Source organism: Dama dama, chromosome 1 (assembly GCF_033118175.1).
Source record: "Dama dama isolate Ldn47 chromosome 1, ASM3311817v1, whole genome shotgun sequence".
Lineage (NCBI taxonomy): Eukaryota > Metazoa > Chordata > Mammalia > Artiodactyla > Cervidae > Dama > Dama dama.
The window spans coordinates 52,706,581-52,724,928 of NC_083681.1; the positions used below are offsets into that span (position 1 = coordinate 52,706,581).

At 41.4% G+C, this 18,348-nt stretch overlaps 1 protein-coding gene across 6 annotated transcripts in view; it reads right to left on the minus strand.

The window, feature by feature from the left end:
* C2CD3 (C2 domain containing 3 centriole elongation regulator) overlaps positions 1–18,348 on the minus strand; it is a 118,781-nt gene that overhangs the window by 45,861 nt on the left and 54,572 nt on the right. For all 6 annotated transcript variants that reach the window (XM_061150019.1, XM_061150027.1, XM_061150052.1 and 3 more), the window contains 6 exons: positions 17,594–17,766; positions 15,817–15,940; positions 10,331–10,599; positions 9,787–9,876; positions 4,113–4,715; positions 815–1,153 (listed from right to left, as the gene is read on the minus strand). In XM_061150019.1, coding sequence (XP_061006002.1) covers positions 815–1,153; positions 4,113–4,715; positions 9,787–9,876; positions 10,331–10,599; positions 15,817–15,940; positions 17,594–17,766 — 1,598 coding nt within the window. The remainder of the gene's footprint in view (positions 1–814; positions 1,154–4,112; positions 4,716–9,786; positions 9,877–10,330; positions 10,600–15,816; positions 15,941–17,593; positions 17,767–18,348) is intronic.

The following is an 18,348-nucleotide window of genomic DNA, read 5'->3' on the forward strand; positions in this document are numbered from 1 at the left end:
AATACCTGTGATTTCTATAGTTGACAGCATCACAGGTACTGTTAATATTACTAGGCTCTATTGCCTACACTCACAATTGGAAGAAATGTTCAATTTTAGTTGCTGCTGTGCTACTGTTTAGTCGCCGAGTCGTGTCCAACTCTTTGCAATGCCAGGGACTGTAGCCCGCCAGACTCTTCTGTCCATGGGATTTTCCAGGCAAGAATACTGGAGTGGGTTTCTATTTCCTTCTCCAGGGGATCTTCCTGATCCAGGAATTAAACCCGTATCTCCTGCTTAGCAGGCAGATTCTTTACCACTAGGCTACCTGGAAAGCCTCAATTTTAGTTAGAGGTTAATAAAAATAAAGATGTAATTATTTTCCTATCCAAGATCATCTACCCTGACTTGAATCCTTGGATTCCTGAGGGTTTATGGATCCAGTGCTAAGAATCCTTGGCCCTATACTGAAGAGGGATAAAGTTGGTATGGATAGAGACAAAGGTAGAGATCTAACAGAAATTTCAGAAACACAGCAATTTAATGGATCTGAGGATTTGATGGTGAAAAAGAAAAAGAGGTGTATCTAAGTTGATACTCTGGTTTCTGGACTGAGGAATTTATGATATACAAAATTAAGATAACTGACAAGGTCCATTTAGGTTCAGAAAGGCTTTCATACTGATTAAACCTTTAGGCTTGAGAAATATAATTATTACTGATTAAGATGATTAGCAATTCCTCCAGACCCTGTCATGATTAGAAAGATTTATGAAGACAGGACTGTAGCCTGCAGAGTCAGATACCTATTTATAGATAAGTGAGAAGAACATACCTTTCAAGCTTAAGTGCATTGCTCTCTCTACCAGAATGCTGACTGTGAAAGTTCCATCTGACTCAGGAGGGCCCTCCTGGGCTGGGCAGACTTCAGCAGTGGTGGTGTTGCAGGGGACCTGGGTGGAGGCTGGAGACTTCTGGTGGCCATGTGGTGGAGAGAGCTGGATCTCATCAATTCCTCTGGGGACCTGCTCAGACTCACTGTGGCTGCTGCAGTCCATGGAGTCCAGCTCATGAGTGGGCCCAGGGTGTGAAGAAAGAGAGGAAAGAACTGCATGAACTCTCAAGGCAGCTCCCGAGAGGTTGGAAGCGTTTCGTCCAAATAGGGGATAAACACCTGCAAGAGGATGGAGGAGAATAAATCGAGGCAAGCAGGAACACTTTCTAAACCTGGAGATGTTCACTGAGGGTGCTTGTGGTCCTTTCTTGTTTGGTAGGGCCACAGGCCCTAACATACCAATTTGCAAAAGAAACTGTGGGGTTAATATACACTGTGAGAGTTTTTACTGTCTCCCCTGCAACCCCCCAACTCTATCTGAAATAATGGAAAGCAGTGAGAGGCTGGATTTTAAGCCAAAGCTGAATGACTATCAGGCACAGCTGCCATAGAAGGAATCCATGAGCAGAGGGGGTAGCTAGACTTAAATGACTTCTGGAGTCTCTTAAAAGTTTAACATTTGATGAAATCAAGAGTAGCCTGTCTTTTCTTCCATAAGTCCCACTGTTTCCTCTTCTTAGGCCTCTTATCAGGAATCTGACTTGATGCTCAATTTAGCCTGTTTCACCAAATAAATAGGTTTTGGCAGTAGCCCTGAAGATCATTTGTAAGGGAAAGAGGTGGTGGCAGGAGGCAAAAAGAAAAGGGAGTATCTATTGAGTATTTTTCTTTTTTCTTTTTTTTGTTGTCTTTTTTATATTGAGTATTTTTCATGTGCTAGAATCTCAGAGGGGTTAAGTAACCTGGCAAGATGACTTTTCCAATAAGTGGCAGATTTAAACCCAGGGATATAACTTTTCTGGTTTGCTGGGTATTAAAATGAGATTTATTTATAGAGCAGAGGGCACTAATAGTTTCTTCAGAATCTCAAAGTTTGCTTCATAAGACTCATTCCAATTAACAGGGCAGCAGAGGATGAGATGGTTAGATAGCCTCAGACTCAGTGGACATGAATCTGAGCAAACTCCAGGAAACAGTGAAGGACAGGGAAGCCTGATGTGCTGCTGCAGTCCAGGGGTCACAAAGGGTTGGAAATGATCTAGCGACTGAACAACAATAAACAATTCAGGAAAATGGACTTTACTGATTCACAGATTGCAATAAGAGAAAGTCTTCCCTGTCTTTTTCTGTTTTTAGGCAACCTGTTTTTTCCCCATGCAATGTGTAGATTATGAGGATTATCACAGGCACTAAATAAGGGCAAGTCATAGAAAGGAAGATACCAAAAGCAACATTGTTAAATCCTTATCCTCAAGAAATTTAATAGTACTTGGAAAGATGGTTGGATGGATGATTAGATGAACTGATTGCAACCCATTCAATAAACATAAAATGCTACACTTTGTATAAGGCCCTTTTACAAGTGGATAAAAAGCTGACAGGAGTGGGGGAGTGGGGAAATAATTGTTTATGTTCAAGTTCTGATCCTTAAATCTATATTCAGTTTCCCAAACCCACCTGCTTCAGCAGAGTGAAGTTATAAGCCTATTTTTATGAACTTTAGTTCAAGTGAGCTCTGCATACTTCAAGGATTTTTTCTGTAGTCTCTCTGAAGTGACTCTACACGGCATTTGATGAGGTGCTCACCAGAGTCATAATTATACCTATTGGGTCCAGACAGAATCAGAGAATCTAGGATGATCACCCTGATACTCAGTCCTCCTTTAGCTTGGGCTACCTGCTCAGTAACAGCGTAGGAGCACAAGGCTAACAGAGCTAAGATAGGGTTGTGACCCAGTTTCTTCAACTGTATAGTGAGGAAAACTACTTTACAGGAATATTAAGGTTTATAAATATGACATTTGTAAAGAGTCTAGTCTGGTCATCTTCAATTCATTCTGTAGCATAGCTGTCAGACTTATTTTTCTATAAAGTAAAGCTGAGTCACTCTTCTATTCAGAACTCATTAAAATAGCTTTCCATAGCTCTGAGAAAAAAGCCTAAACTCTCCTGCTTAGAAGAGGCTTCTCACACAATCCTCCTGCTCACCTCTCTAGCTTCATTCCCCACCATTTCCCAACCTATATATCCTGTGATCCAACAGCACCAAATTACTTACAAGACCTAGAATGTATCAGGCTGCTTCCTCCTCTGTGCCTTCACCCATGCTGTTCCCATTTAGAAAACTGTTTTCTCCCCCTTTTCTTGACTTATTTCTAAATCCTTTGAAACTCAGGTCAAGCATCACTTCCACTGACATGTCATCCTTGGACCAAAGATCTGTTGTGCCCCTGTGCTCCCACAGGGCCACTGAGAATACCTTTTCATAGTTCTTACACTTCACTGTATGTATTTACTACTCTACTCTCCCATTAGACAACAAGCTCATTAACTATTTTTGACGTATCTTTTGAATTTCCAGGGTCATGTACATAGAGCAAATACAGAGCAAATGCTTGAAAGAAAAGCACCCATAGTGCCACTTGCAAAATACTATTTTTTTCCTTTCTGTCTTGTGAACCAGTTAATTACCATGTAGATTTTCTGATTCTAAGATGTGTTGACCAGAGAGAAAGGATATCCTAATCTCATTAGCAGGTACACTTCTCAGTGTATTTAAAAACTAACATTTTAGATTATCATATAGGCTCTTATACATGGGATTAAATTCACTCATTCTTATTTTACATGTATTAACTGCGAACTTAGTGTTCTAGGCACTGTGTTAGGTATAACAATCTGATGAATTTGGATGTACTTTAAGGCTACAAAAGTTCAGAGCCAGTTCTTAGATCTTAGACAATATACCTTAGGCTCCATTAAGGTATAATGTCACTAGATAATGCCCTTCTTAAAGCAGACCTCTTTCAGAAATCTCTTTACTCTCAAGAAGCATTACTAAATTACTATTAATCTTTCAACATGCAATAATGGACAGAATACTTACTAATATGTGACCTTGGGCCCTTACCCAATCTACCTGAGCCTCCATTTTCATGACTGAAAAATGAGTTTGATATCTGTCTCATAGATTTCTGGGAGTACCAAATAAAATAATGTCAGAGAGGGTATCTCACATGGTGCTTGTCACAGAACAGAGGCGCTCAAACCACAAGAGCTAAGGCTGTTCATCACTTACCACTGACAGTGAGCGTCCTTGCTGACCTCTCCCCAAGTCTGGTCAAGTCCACATAGGCTGAGCCAATCCAGCTGTCTGTCTGGTGGGGCCTCTCCACACTCTCATTGCCGTAAGCCCGCCACACTTGGATCTCTAACCTCTCCTCTCTGAAGTACCAAAGCAGTGATGGGTTCCGAGTGACTTCTGCTCTTTTGGATGCCTTGAAGGTAACCATGACCTGCTTTTTGTTTGTAGATTCCTTAGGCTTCTTGAGAGGGGTCCAAAAGCCTTCCTGATCATACAGCTTGTAGCGGAGGTAGCAATATGTATTCTTATGAATGTGGTTGTGGCCGGCAAGCAGCACGCAATGGATGGGCAGCCAGAGCCTTGGGGTGGAGATGGTGACAGTGGCTGGCTCCTCTTCATCCATCTTGACAGAATCCTTCAGATTATTCTCAAAGCTCCAGCCCAATAGCTCAGCAGCTTCTAATACCCGCTCTCTGTCTCCAGGATGGGTGAAGGAAACTGAAAGCTCCAGACCACCCACAATCTTCTGCATGAGTTCCAAGCCATGAGGCAGGACCCCCTCTTCTGGGAAAACGATAGGATACCATCCTGTGATCCCTTATGAGAGAAAAGGAAGATTTTCAATTATTGTTTTAAAAGTAAAAAGACTAACCCACTTTCTGCCTAAGAGCCACCATCACCCTGGTTCAAGATAGAAAAGAAAACACAAACCCACAGTGAACTGAAGTCTGTTTCATCTGACCACTGAAAGACAATGAAATCAGGTGGAAGAACAATGGTTAGGAGCCAGAAGATCTGAATTTTCTCCTTGGCTCAGCCCAAAACTAGTGGTTTAGTCTGGGTAAGCCATTAATATCTTTTAGCCTTATTTCATTACCTGACAAATGGGAAAAACAGTGCCAATCTTGCCTACCAGACAAAAGTATTATGATTGTCAAATGAGATAATGGTTCTGGAAGAGCTCTGAAAGAGGAAATATTATCATGATACGATGAGTACAATGGAGAAGGCATGGGACAGGATCAGGAGATCTGAGAGATGTCTAGCCATGGGTCTTTTACCAAGGGAACTGCCACTTACTGAACACATACAGAGGACCAGGCACTAGACTTCAAATAAAAATTTTAAATATCAGCTACTTGTTACTGGGTATCTACTATGTGTCAGAAATTCTCTTATACTTTATACATACTGTGTTATAAGTTGCCTAAGTTGTGTCCAACTCTTTGTGACCCTAAACTGCAGCCCATCAGGCTCTACTGTCCCTGGGGTTCTCCAGGTAAGAATACTTCATGGGTTGCCATGCCACTCTCCAGGGGATCTTCCCGACCCAGAGATCAAACCCACGTCTCTTATGTTTCCTGCACTGGCAGGCGGGTTCTTTATCACTAGCGCCACCTGAAGCCCTTATATATATTACATCTTTTCTTGATAAGCCTGTCAAGTTTTGAGGATTCAGTTCAGTTCAGTTCAGTTGCTCAGTTGTGTCTGATTCTTTGCGACCCCATGAACTGCAGCACACCAGGCCTCCCTGTCCATCACCAACTCCCGGAGTCCATCCAAACCCATGTCCATTGAGTCGGTGATGCCATCCAACCATCTCATCCTCTGTCACCTCCTTCTCCTCCTGCCCTCAATCCTTCCCGGCATCAAGGTCTTTTCCAGTGAGTCAGCTCTTCGCATCAGGTGGCCAAAGTATTGGAGTTTCACCTTCAACATCAGTCCTTCCAATGAATACCCAAGACTGATCTCCTTTAGGATGGACTGGTTGGATCTCCTTGCAGCCCAAGGGACTCTCAAGAGTCTTCTCCAACACCACAGTTCAAAAGCATCAATTCTTCGGTGCTCAGCTTTCTTCACAGTCCAACTCTCACATCCATACATGACCACTGGAAAAACCATAGCCTTGACCAGACGGACCTTTGTTGGCCAAGTAATGTCTCTGCTTTTTAATATGCTATCTAGGTTGCTCATAACTTTCCTTCCAAGAAGTAAGCATCTTTTAATTTCATGGCTGCAATCACCATCTGCAGTGATTTTGGAGCCCCCCAAAATAAAGTCAGCCGCTGTTTTCTCTGTTTCCCCATCTATTTCCCATGAAATGATGGGACTGGATGCCATGATCTTAGTTTTCTGAATGTTGAACTTTAAGCCAACTTTTCACTCTCCTCTTTCACTTTCATCAAGAGACTCTTTAGTTCCTCTTCACTTTCTGCCATAAGGGTGGTGTCATCTGCATGTCTGAGGTTATTGATATTTCTCACGGCAATCTTGATTTCAGCTTGCGCTTCCTCCAGCCCAGCGTTTCTCATGATGTACTCTGCATATAAGTTAAATAAGCAGGGTGACAATATACAGCCTTGACGTACTCCTTTTCCTATTTGGAACCAGTCTGTTGTTTCATGTCCAGTTCTTTTTTATTTTTTATTAGTTCTACCACTTTATTGCTACCAACCCATCTCCCTCCACCCTCGTGCACACATGCTCAGTCATGTAATCCCATGGACTTCAGCCCGCCAGGCTCCTCTGTCCATGGACTTTTCCAGGCAAGAATACTGGAGTGGGTTGCCATTTCCTTCTCCACCATGTCCAGTTCTGCTTCCTGATCTGCATACAGGATTCTCAAGAGGTCAGGTGGTCTGGTATTCCCATCTCTTTCAGAATTTTCCACAGTTTGTTGTGATCCACACAGTCAAAGGCTTTGGTGTAGTCAATAAAGCAGAAAGAGATGTTTTTCTGGATCTCTCTTGCTTTGTCGATGATCCAGCGGATGTTGCCAATTTGATCTCTGGTTCTTCTGCCTTTTCTAAAATCAGCTTGAACATTTGGAAGTTCACGGTTCACGTATTGCTGAAGCCTGGCTTGGAGAATTTTAAGCATCACTTTGCTCCCGTGTGAGATGAGTGCAACTGTGCAGTAGTTTGAGCATTCTTTGGCATTGCCTTTCTTTGGGATTGGAATGAAAACAGACCTTTTCCAGCCCTGTGGCCACTGCTGAATTTTCCAAATTTGCTGGCATATTGAGTGCAGCATGTTCACAGCATCATCTTTGAGGATTTGAAATAGCTCAACTGGAATTCCATCACCTCCACTAGCTTTGTTCATAGTGATACTTCCTAAGGTCCACTTGACTTCACATTCCAGGATGTCTGGCTCTAGGTGAGTGATCACACCATCGTGATTATCTGGGCCGTGAAGATCTTTTTTGTACAGTTCTTCTGTGTGTTCTTGCCACCTCTTCTTAATATCTTTTGCTTCTGTTAGGTCCCTACCATTTTTGTCCTTTATTGAGCCCATCTTAGCATGAAATGTTCCCTGGGTATCGCTACTTTTCTTGAAGAGATCTCTAGTCTTTCCCATTCTACTGTTTTCTTCTATTTCTTTGCATTGATTGCTGAGGAAGGCTTAAACAGGACAATAATCCATACTTTACAGATGTGCAAATGAAAGCTCAGAGACCTTCCCAAGTTGTTACAGCTACTAGGCCATATAGTTAGGCTTTGAATCCAGGTACAGGTGGCTTTAAAGTCTACAATCCACCTATTATAAATTCATATCTTATCTAGAATCTTCAGCATCAGATTTGTTTACAATTTTAAAAATTTTCAGATTTTAGAAATTAATATGGTACATAAATTGAATACTATGTACTAGTCAGTGGTCACGTAGGTCAGGGGTTGGTAAACTTCCTCTCTAAAAGGGCAGATGGTAAATATTTTAGGCTTTTTGGCCCTATAGTCTCTGTTGCAGCTATTCAATTGTGTTGTAGTGAGAAAGTCGACATAGATGATATGCAGATGAATGGGCACAATGTGCTCCAATAAAACTGTATAATCAGGAAGCGGCCTAAGTCAGAAAATAATGACTAAGCAGTTGGTGTCAGGTTTGGCTGCTTAACTAATTAAAAAAAAACTTATAGTTTTCTGAGCTTTTTGGATTTCATAATTATGTAAAGCAGTTTATAGACTGATATAATATTCACAGCAATTTTCTGAGATTTTATTAATTAAAATTATAGATGAGAAGATTCAGACTTATTGAGATGAATTTGCCAAAGGTCACTTACGGTTTTATGACTTAAGGCATTTAATTTTGGGGGGCCTTCCAAGTTTTCACTTACAAAATGAGGATGCTGAAATAAGAATGTACATCTTCGAGACTCTTGACTTTAGTCTAAAAACCTACAGCTTTGGTTTAGTAATTTCTCATCACTGGGTATTAATTTCCTCACAACCAAGTGGTTCTTAACATTATTTGGTCACAGATCCCTTTGGCAGTAACGAAAGTTGGCCCGGAAAAATGCTCAAATATAAATTACACAAATAATTTCACACCATTTTAGCACTTAAGAACTGCTGCATAGGATCATTCCTCTGGCTCTGTGATTCTATAATTGAGATTTCTGGCAGGAGGAAACAAAACAGAATGTTCACTTTAGAATAACTGACTATAAGGACAAATGCTACATTCTAAATTATCAAAAGGTTTATTTCCAAGTGGTTAAATTTAATTTGTGGAGATGGGATTTCTCGGATGGTGCCTATTTGCTGACAAACTCTGTACTAAGTTTTAGAAGGAAAGAAACCACGTGGCCAGACCTGTGCAGAGATCTTTTATATGTATAACTTCATTGAATGCTTCACTAATCCTGCAAAGATCTTATTACTTCCATTTTTAGAGATTCCATTTAGGGAGCTGAGAGATGAAGTGACTTGTCCTAGATCACAAACAGTGACAGAAGTGAGATTTGAACCCTTTATCAAGTTGTAGCGACTTCTTTCTGGCAGGCACATAGTATTTGCTTATTGAGTATTGTTCAAATTTCAATTCACAGTTAAAACTGGGAGATGTGTGAGAAAATTCTGGAAAATAGATCATATAATCCTAGGGAGGAAGATGGGCAAAAGAAGAAAACTTAACGTTTACTGAATGCCTACTATGTGTCAGGTACTTTACATATCCTGTCTCACTGAGTTCTACCTCATAGACTTGTTATCATTAACAGTCTTCATCTACAACGTAAGTGGGACTCAGAGGTCAAGGTCACTGAGCTAGTAAAAAGCAGGATGGGACCAACATTTCCAGACTGCTGTCCTGGTGGTTGGACCTTCTTTCGGGTTTCTATCTGACAGCCTCATTTCTTCTTCAGTGAGACAGAAGAGTATGGTGAAAAAGAATGGGCAAACCTGGATTTGATTTCCAGGACTCCACTACGTGGCTGTGTGGTTCTGACAAATCACTTAAACTCTGTGAGCCTAAATTTTCTCATCTGTCAAATGAAGATAATCCTAGTATCCCCGACAGTAAGAGTTACCCTGAGGTTCAAATGAGATCTGAGAAAATATTTTACAGAGTGCTATATAATGCAATAGGTATTCGCATATTTATTATAAGTAATATCATCATCATTCCCTTTCCTGGGGGAAGATGACAGACAGTACAGTATTTTGAGCTTCTCTGCTTTATTAGAAGACTTCTGAAATAACTAGCAAAGGACTTAAAATATTTTTGAGAAAACTTCTGAGGTAATTTGGCAGAACTGAGAAGTATGTGTTAAGGGGTCTTTTTATTCCCCTCATATCTTGCAAGAGAGCCAAACAAGATGCTCTCGAGCAGGGAAGTGAACAGGAAAGGACAGGATTAGAGAGTGATAATCCAGGATCCCTACCAGATCTCTTGATCAGCAGATCTTTTGTTGGAATCTTTACTACTCCAAGCAGATAATCTTTGAATGAATGGATACTGGTTATATCACTGGCTGTTAAACAAAAAAAAAAGGGAAATTAGTTGGTGGTCTACTGACTAAAGGGCTTGTGTTACAATACAGCTATATGAGAACCCATTTACACTCAGTGAATTTCAGTGTTGGAAGGTGCATTAGAGATCATCTTGCTCCAGTCAAATCTTGAATGCCTTCTAAATCATTTAAATTAAATCATTAAGTATGTGTATACCCACACTTAAATAATTTTACTTTGAAAAATTCAGGCATACAGAAAAGTTACAAGAATACTTATGAACTCCTATATATCCTTCACCTATATTCACCTGCTAACAACTTGACACATTTGCTTTACTTCTCTACATTCTCTTAAACACACGCAATACATATTCTACATATTTTTGCTATACCCTTTAGAAGTAAGCTGGAAACACTATACCATTCAAAACAGAACTCTTTTTAATTGTGACTATGAGCCATTTGTCCTCACCTGATCTGGTATCTTCATGATAAACAGCAAAAGTAACTTCTGCAAACTCTAACAGCTCTGCCAGGAAACAGGCTTCTCCACTGCAGTGCTGGGTCACCAAGTTACATGAGAACTCACTGTGATGGGAGAACTCGGGGCAGAAGGAACAGGCCACAGGCCGGGTTTGGCGCTGTTCTCCCTTGGGCAGGAAGGACAGGTGAGTGGTGACAAAGGCATTGACCCCGACTGTGGCACTAAACTGCAGAGCAGGTTCCTGCTCAGCCAAAGCCCTGTAGGGGAGAAGGGTAGGAATATCAGAAATGAGAAGGATGTAGTATTAGAAATCAGGAGACTGCCTAAGAAACATCACCATTCCCACAAGGCCACCAAGAACACTCACAGACCATGTGTTTCCTATCTAGGCTGTGGCAGTGCCACAGTGTGTTTTCTTAGTAATAGAGATGTCACAGCATACGTGTGTATGAAGGAGACAATCTTCATCTGCCTACTAGAGTGATACTGCAAGGACATTCCACTGCCCTGGTCTGACTTCTTGCCCTTTTTTCTTCAAAGTGCAACACAGATCAGATGCAGGACTTAAAAAAAAACTGCCTGCCATCTAATCTGACTTTCCCCATGAATTCCCAGAGAGAGAAACTACTGAATTTCTTATCTATTACTCAGTCTCTCTGAGATCTGAGTACTGAAATTCTGAGTCCTTTCTGTCAGTTCAGTTCAGTCGCTCAGTTGTGTCCGACTCTTTGAGACCCCATGGACTGCAGCACACCAGGCTTTCCCGTCCATCACCAACTCTCGCTTACTCAAACTCATGTCCATTGAGTTGGTGATGCCATACAACCATCTCATCCTCTGTCGTCCCCTTCTCCTCCCACTTTCAATCTTTCCCAGCATTCAGGGTCTTTTCCAACGAGTCAGCTCTTCATATCAGGTGGCCAAAGTATTGGAGTTTCAGCTTCAGCATCAGTCCTTCCAATGAATATTCAGGATTGATTTCCTTTAGGATGGACTGGTTGGATCTCCTTGCAGCCCAAGGGACTCTCAAGAGTCTTCTCCAACACCACAGTTCAAAAGCATCAATTCTTCGGCACTCAACTTAGTTTACAGTCCAACTCTCACATCCATACATGACTACTGGAAAATCCACAGCTTTGACAAGACAGACCTTTGTTGGCAAAGTAACGTCTCTGCTTTTTAATATGTCAATTACATAGTAATTAATTTATTTAACACTATGTTTATGATTCTGACATAGGCTGGGTCTTACCCAGAACAGGTACTCCATTATATGTAAGTTTCATGCCTCCATGGCTTTTGCACATGTTCTTCTCTTTGGAATAATTTTCAGCTTTCTTGGGCATTTTGATTAACTCCTACTCTTCTTTCAAGACTCAGAATAAGATATTTTGAAGGGCCCTGAATGCCATGTTGAGCAAGCAGGTTGGACCTTATCCTGTGGACCACTACCCTAGAACTTAGTGAGTACCATATAGGGGGTTCAGAGAGTAAACTATATGGGCATAAGAAAAAAATTATTAAAATTTCTAGAGTTGTTATTTCATATATTAAAGTTTTACTACTCTTAACAATATATATATCAGTATAATAGTACATGAAGATGACTCATACATGAATAAGTATCCACATGTTTAGAGAGTATGCTAATTTTTTTTATAATAATAGGAATGTAGAATTAAAATTAGGAGACCACTGTTACTGACAATGAGAAACCATCAGAAGTTTGACTATATGGTAGAACATGATTAAAAAACCATCCTGGTATCTTACTAACACTAAGATGTTCTTGAGTGGTTACTGGAAAAGTCTATTTGGAGAATTCAGTGAGGAAAAGTATTAATTAGACTGAACATATTACCAGCTACTTTCACATCAGATTTCACATGGCAGTAATCCCAATAGTTATTTAGCAACTATGAAGTTACAGGTAAATATTCTGACTCTTAAGTTGTAACAGGGACCAAATTAAACAGCATTTGCATCTTTCTTGAATTCATGTCCAAAGTGAGCTAGCTTGCTTCAGGATCATGATCTAGTTATTCTTTGTAAAAAAAATGTATTTATATTTATTTATTTGGCATGAAGAACTATGGACTGAGGTTCGTGACACTGTATAGGAGGCAGGGATCAAGACATCCAAGAAAAAGAAATGCAAAAAGGCAAAATAGTTGTCTGAGGAGGCCTTACAAATAGCTGTTAAAAGAAGAGAAGTGAAAGGCAAAGGAGAAAAGGAAAGATATACCCATTTGAATGCAGAGTTCCAAAGAATAGCAAGGATAGATAAGAAAGCCTTCCTCAGTGATCAGTGGAAAGAAATAGGGGAAAACAATAATAGAATGGGGAAGACTAAAGATCTCTTCAAGAAAATTAGAGATACCAAGGGAACATTTCAGGCAAAGATGGGATCAATAAAGGACAGAAATGGTAGGGACCTAACAGAAGCAGAAGATATTAAGAGGTGGCAAGAATACACAGAAGAACTGTACAAAAAAGATCTTCATGACCCAGATAATCACGATGGAGTGATCACTCATCTAGAGCCAGACATGGTGGAATGTAAAGTCAAGTGGGCCTTAGGAAACATCACTACAAACAAAGCTAGTGGAGGTGATGGAATTCCAGTTGAGCTATTTCAAATCCTAAAAGATGATGCTGTGAAAGTGCTGCACTCAATATGCCAGCAAACTTGGAAAACTCAGCAGTGGCCACAGGACTGGAAAAGCTCAGTTTTCATTCCAATCCCAAAGAAAGGCAATGCCAAAGAATGCTCAAACTACTACACAATTGTACTCATTTCACACGCTAGCAAAGTAATGCTCAAAATTCTCCAAGTCAGGCTTCAATAGTATGTGAACCATGAACTTCCAGATGTTCAAGCTGGATTTAGAAAAGGGAGAGGAAACAGAGATCAAATTGGCAACATCCGCTGGATCATTGAAAAAGCAAGAGAGTTCCGGAAAAAACATCTATTTCTGCTTTATTGACCATGCCAAAGCCTTTGACTGTGGATCACAACAAACTGTGGAAAATTCTGAAAGAGATGACAATACCAGACCACCTAACCAGCCTCCTGAGAAATCTGTATGCAGGTCAGGAAGCAAGAGCTAGAACTGGACATGGAAGAACAGACTGATTCCAAATCAGGAAAGGAGTACGTCAAGGCTGTATACTGTCACCCTGCTTGTTTAATGTATATGCAGAGTACATCATGAGAAACACTGGGCTGGAGGAAGCACAAGCTGGAATCAAGATTGCTGGAAGAAATATCAATAACCTGAAATATGCAGATGACACCACTCTATGGCAGAAAGCAAAGAACTAAAGAGCCTCTTGATGCAAGTGAAAGAGGAGAGTGAAAAAGTTGGCTTAAAGCTCAACATTTAGAAAATGAAGATCATGGCATCTGGTCCCATCACTTCATGGCAAATGGATGGGGAAACAATGGAAACAGTGGCAGACTTTATTTTTTTTGAGCTCCAAAATAACTGCAGATGGTGACTGCAGCCATGAAATTAAAAGACGCTTGCTCCTTGGAAGAAAAGTTATGACCAACCTAGGCAGCATATTAAAAAGCAGAGACATTCCTTTGCCAACAAAGGTCCATCTAGTCAGAGCTGTGGTTTTTCCAGTAGTCATGTTTGGATGTGAGAGTTGGACTATAAAGAAAGTTGAGCACCAAGAACTGATGCTTTTGAACTGCGGTGTAGGAGAAGACTCTTGAGAGTCCCTTGGACTGCAAGGGGATCCAACCAGTCCTTCCTAATGAAATCAATCCTGAATATTCATTGGAAGGACTGATGCTGAAGCTGAAACCCCAATACTTTGGCCACCTAATGTGAAGAACTGACTCATTTGAAAACACCCTGATGCTGGGAATGACTGAAGGTGGGAGAAGGGGACAACAGAGGATGAGATGGTTGGATGGCATCACCGACTCAATGTCCATGAGTTTGAGTACAATCCGGAAATTGGTGATGGACAGGGAAGTCTGGCGTGCTGTGGTTCATGGGGTCTCAGAGTCGGACACCACTGAGCGACTACACTGAACTAATTTATTTGGCTCTACCGGGTCTTAGTCGTGGCATATGGGCCCTTTATTTGCAGCAAATGAACTCTTACTTGTGGCATACAGGATCCAGATCCCTGAGAAGGGACTGAACCTGAGCCTCCTGGATTGGAAGCATGGAGTCTTAGCCATTGGATCACCAGGGAAGTCCCTAATTCTCCTTCTTAGCCGAATACTTGTTATATGCTGGAATAATGCTCTGTGGTGGGGGTAGAGAGAAGAGTTCAGGCAGTGTGTGCATGCAGAGGAATTCACAGCCTAGTGGAGGAAAACTCATGTCTGCAAGTAATGGAAACAGACTGCTATGTGCTGCAACATGGAGCTAGTAGACAAGGACAAAGCACCAATTCTATCAACATGTAGGGAGAGATGGAGGAAGGCTGCAAAGCCTTGACGAAAATGGAAGTTTGTTTAGAGGACAAAATAAGGAAGAACATCCAAAGTAGAGAGAAGAATGAGCAATGCAGGCAAGAGAGGGCCATGCTGTTTATACAGAGAAACAGTACTTCGGGCAGAGAAAACAGCAAGGCAAAGGCCCTGAAAGGAAGAAGAGTAAGTGTGCAGAAGCAATGAAAAAGCCAGTGGCTGGAGTGAAGTGAGCAGAGCCGCAACTACCAGGAGGAGAGGAGGTCATAAAGATAACGGAGTCAGATCATGTGGGGTCTAACAGGCATTTAAAAGGCTCTGGCTTTTGCTCTAAATGAGATGGAAAGGCATTTTAAGTGGGTTTTAAGTAGATGTGTGTCAAGATCTATTTAAGTTTTAATAAGCTCATTGTCTTCTGTACTGAGAACAGACTAAAGGGGAATGAGCCAGAAAAACAGAAGTTGGTACTCAGACTAAACATGAGACTACAGAGGATCTGTAATAGTGATTGGTCTTGGCATGGTTGGAGGGCATAGGTTCTGACCTTGGGTTAAGGGGTGAGTAGGGTAGAGGGCTTCCCTAGTGGCTCAGATGGTAATCTGCCTACAACGGGGGAGGTCTGGGTTCGATCCCCAGGTCGGGAGGACCTCCTGGAGAAAGGAATGGCAACCCACTCCAGTATTCTTGCCTGGAGAATCCCATGGACAGAGGACCCTGGTGGACTACAGTCTATGGGGTTGTAAAGAGCCAGACATGACTTATGCGACTATACATTAGCAGCAGCAGGGTAGAGGACAAACTGCTGGACAAGGTCAAGGAACTAAGTTGCTAATAACAGTTAAAACAGCAACATTTGCAAGTGGTTTATTCACTTATATTCCTACGTGCTTTCTTAAGAGAAAAAGAAAAGAGCAGAATTGTGGTTAATAAACTGAAGATTGTACCCAAGGAAGTTATATGTTATCTGAGCATCACAAATTATGTGGACTGCAGTGGAGAAAGGTTTGGTTTGAGAATTGCTTTTCTAAGGTGAACTTACTTGGCTGCTGCTTGCAAACCACAGGCTCTGATTATCTGGACTGAGATGGAGACAGTTCGGGCAGCAAGAACTCCCTCTGCTGTCCTTGGAGTACGCCTGTACCTTAGGCCCACATCCAGTAAACCTGAAGAATGAGGGTGAAAGGAAAAATGAAACGGTTGGTTGAAATAATCTTCTGTTCTACCAAACCCTAAGTCCTAGTCAGGAAGGAAGGAAGAGATTAAACACTATAATCCTAACGAACAGTAAGGGGCCTCAGCAGTGAAACAATCTGTCTATGGTCAGAATCACATTATATTATTGTACTTTAGGATTAATAAAGTAGAATAGAAGTCACAATTTTCACTTTATATCTATGAAAACTATGGCTCAGAGATTCAACTGCTTGTCAAAAAATCACATTACTAACAGGCATAATGTAATTCTAGTTAATTTATAGAATTGAGATGGACTCTAATCTTGGTTTTTTAAAATCTTTAAAAGGTTTTTACACTCACACATTTCTATCACCCTCCTACTACCACCACCTGAAACACCTTCACATGCCATCTTTTAAGAAAAATTCTCCTGGACTTCCCTGGTATTCCCGTGGCTGGGAATCTACTTGTCAATGCAGGGGACATGAGTTTGATCCCTGGTCCAGGAAGATGCCACGTGCTACAGGGCAACTAAGCCCAAGTGCTATAACTACTGAGCCCATGTGCCCTAGAGCCTAGGCTCTGCAATAAGAGGGCCCACACACCTTAACAAAGAGTAGCCCCCACTTGCTGGGGAGAGAAAAAGTTCACATAGTAATGAAGACCCAGTGCAGCCAAAAATAAAAATAAACACTGTTTTTAAATTACTTAGTTTTGGTTTCACTGGGTCTCAGGTGCTGCATGTGGACATTCCCTAGTTGCAGAGAGTGGGGGCTCCTCTCAGTTACGGTGCGCAGGCGCCTCACTGCGGTGGCTTCCCTTGCTGCGCAGCACAGGCTCTAGGTTCACGGGCTTCAGCAGTTGCAGCATGTGGGCTCAGCAGTCCCGGCTCTTGAGCTCTACTTGCTCTGCAGCATGTGGAATCTTCCTGGACCAGGGATCAAACCCACAGCCCCTGCACTGGCAGGTGGGTTCTTATCTACTGTGCCACCGGAGAAGTCCCCAGGGAAAGCTTTAAGGAACAACAGAACAAGCTGCTCAGTGACGGTCAGGAGGAACAACTCAAACTTAATCTAACAAGATAAAGCCTTTTGTTTGGGCAGATCCTCTCCAGTAAGAGGGAAGAGTAACTTGATTTATGAGGCTCATTCTAGTTATTCATGATGTATTTGGAGGATAGGTCATCTTACTGGAACCAATAGGATAGAATTCAAAACTCCAGCTCTAACTAATCCCTTTTAACTTTAAATCCTGACTCTCTCTTCCCTCACAGTGAATTTCCAGTTCATGTTATTTTCTCCCAATCCTACATCATGTTGCCTTGGAATAATAATTCTCTGAGTATACCTACATAATACTTGGGATTTGTGTCATGAGGGCTTGTCAAATGCTACTGAAGTTAAAGGCGAGATGAGACAAGCAACATTTATGTACCTAGTCTACATAACTATGAATTTTCTAAAATTATATTCAAAATTTTCAGTATGTATTCTACTCATTTTCTAAGAGAAGGTGCCTCAGTTTTTACCAAATTCTTAAAAGGGTAAGTACCACAAAATGTGAAGAATCACTAAATTAGAGAGAAAAGTGATATTCACATATACTGCCTTTGAAAGGGAAAGGTAAATGTCTTAAATTACCTGATGATTGGTTCCTCAGTTCTTTCCTATTCTCAAACCTGGGGGTTAAAGGGAGATTAAAGGTCTGTATGCCCCCATCCTCACGGTGCTGCATGGTTACTAAGGCACAGATCCTCGATAATGGCAAGGTTCCTTTGGCAACCATCTGGTCTCTCACATTAGGATAATAGTATCTGTAAGCCACAAAAGCACAAGCTGTCAGTTGAAAGAATTAGGTGGACAAATGATTCAGTCTGTCCCAGGGGTAAGCTTTCAGTATCTAGTTTTCTTTGGAGCCTGATTGTTCTGTATTTGTGGTATGCAGCTGTGGTTGTGTCTGGCTGGATTTACTGCCCATAACCTGCAGAAGGAACCCCATAAATTATACTCTGTGTTCAAGACAAAGCCCAGCTTCTCACAGGTTTTCTGTTGAGGAATCAGCATCTGGCTTTGCCGTTTGGGAGTAGCCGCCCCTGACAACATCCATCCTGCAGCACGGGTGGTTCTGTGCTGTGTGTGGAATTATTATTTCACAAAGGCTAGTCTTTTGGTGATGGGAAAAACAGATTACAAGAAATGAGTCTAGAAGTGGAGAGACCAGTTAGGAGGGTATTACAATAGGTGAGGCATGATATAGCGAGGGCCTGAACAATGTAAGGCAAAAAGAGAAGCAAAAGAAAGGTGACTAATACATGTTAAGTGACAGTAGGAGATAAAAACGAAAACTTCTCTTCCAAATGTAAGTAGTGGTTAGAAGCAAGAGATACAAACTGCTC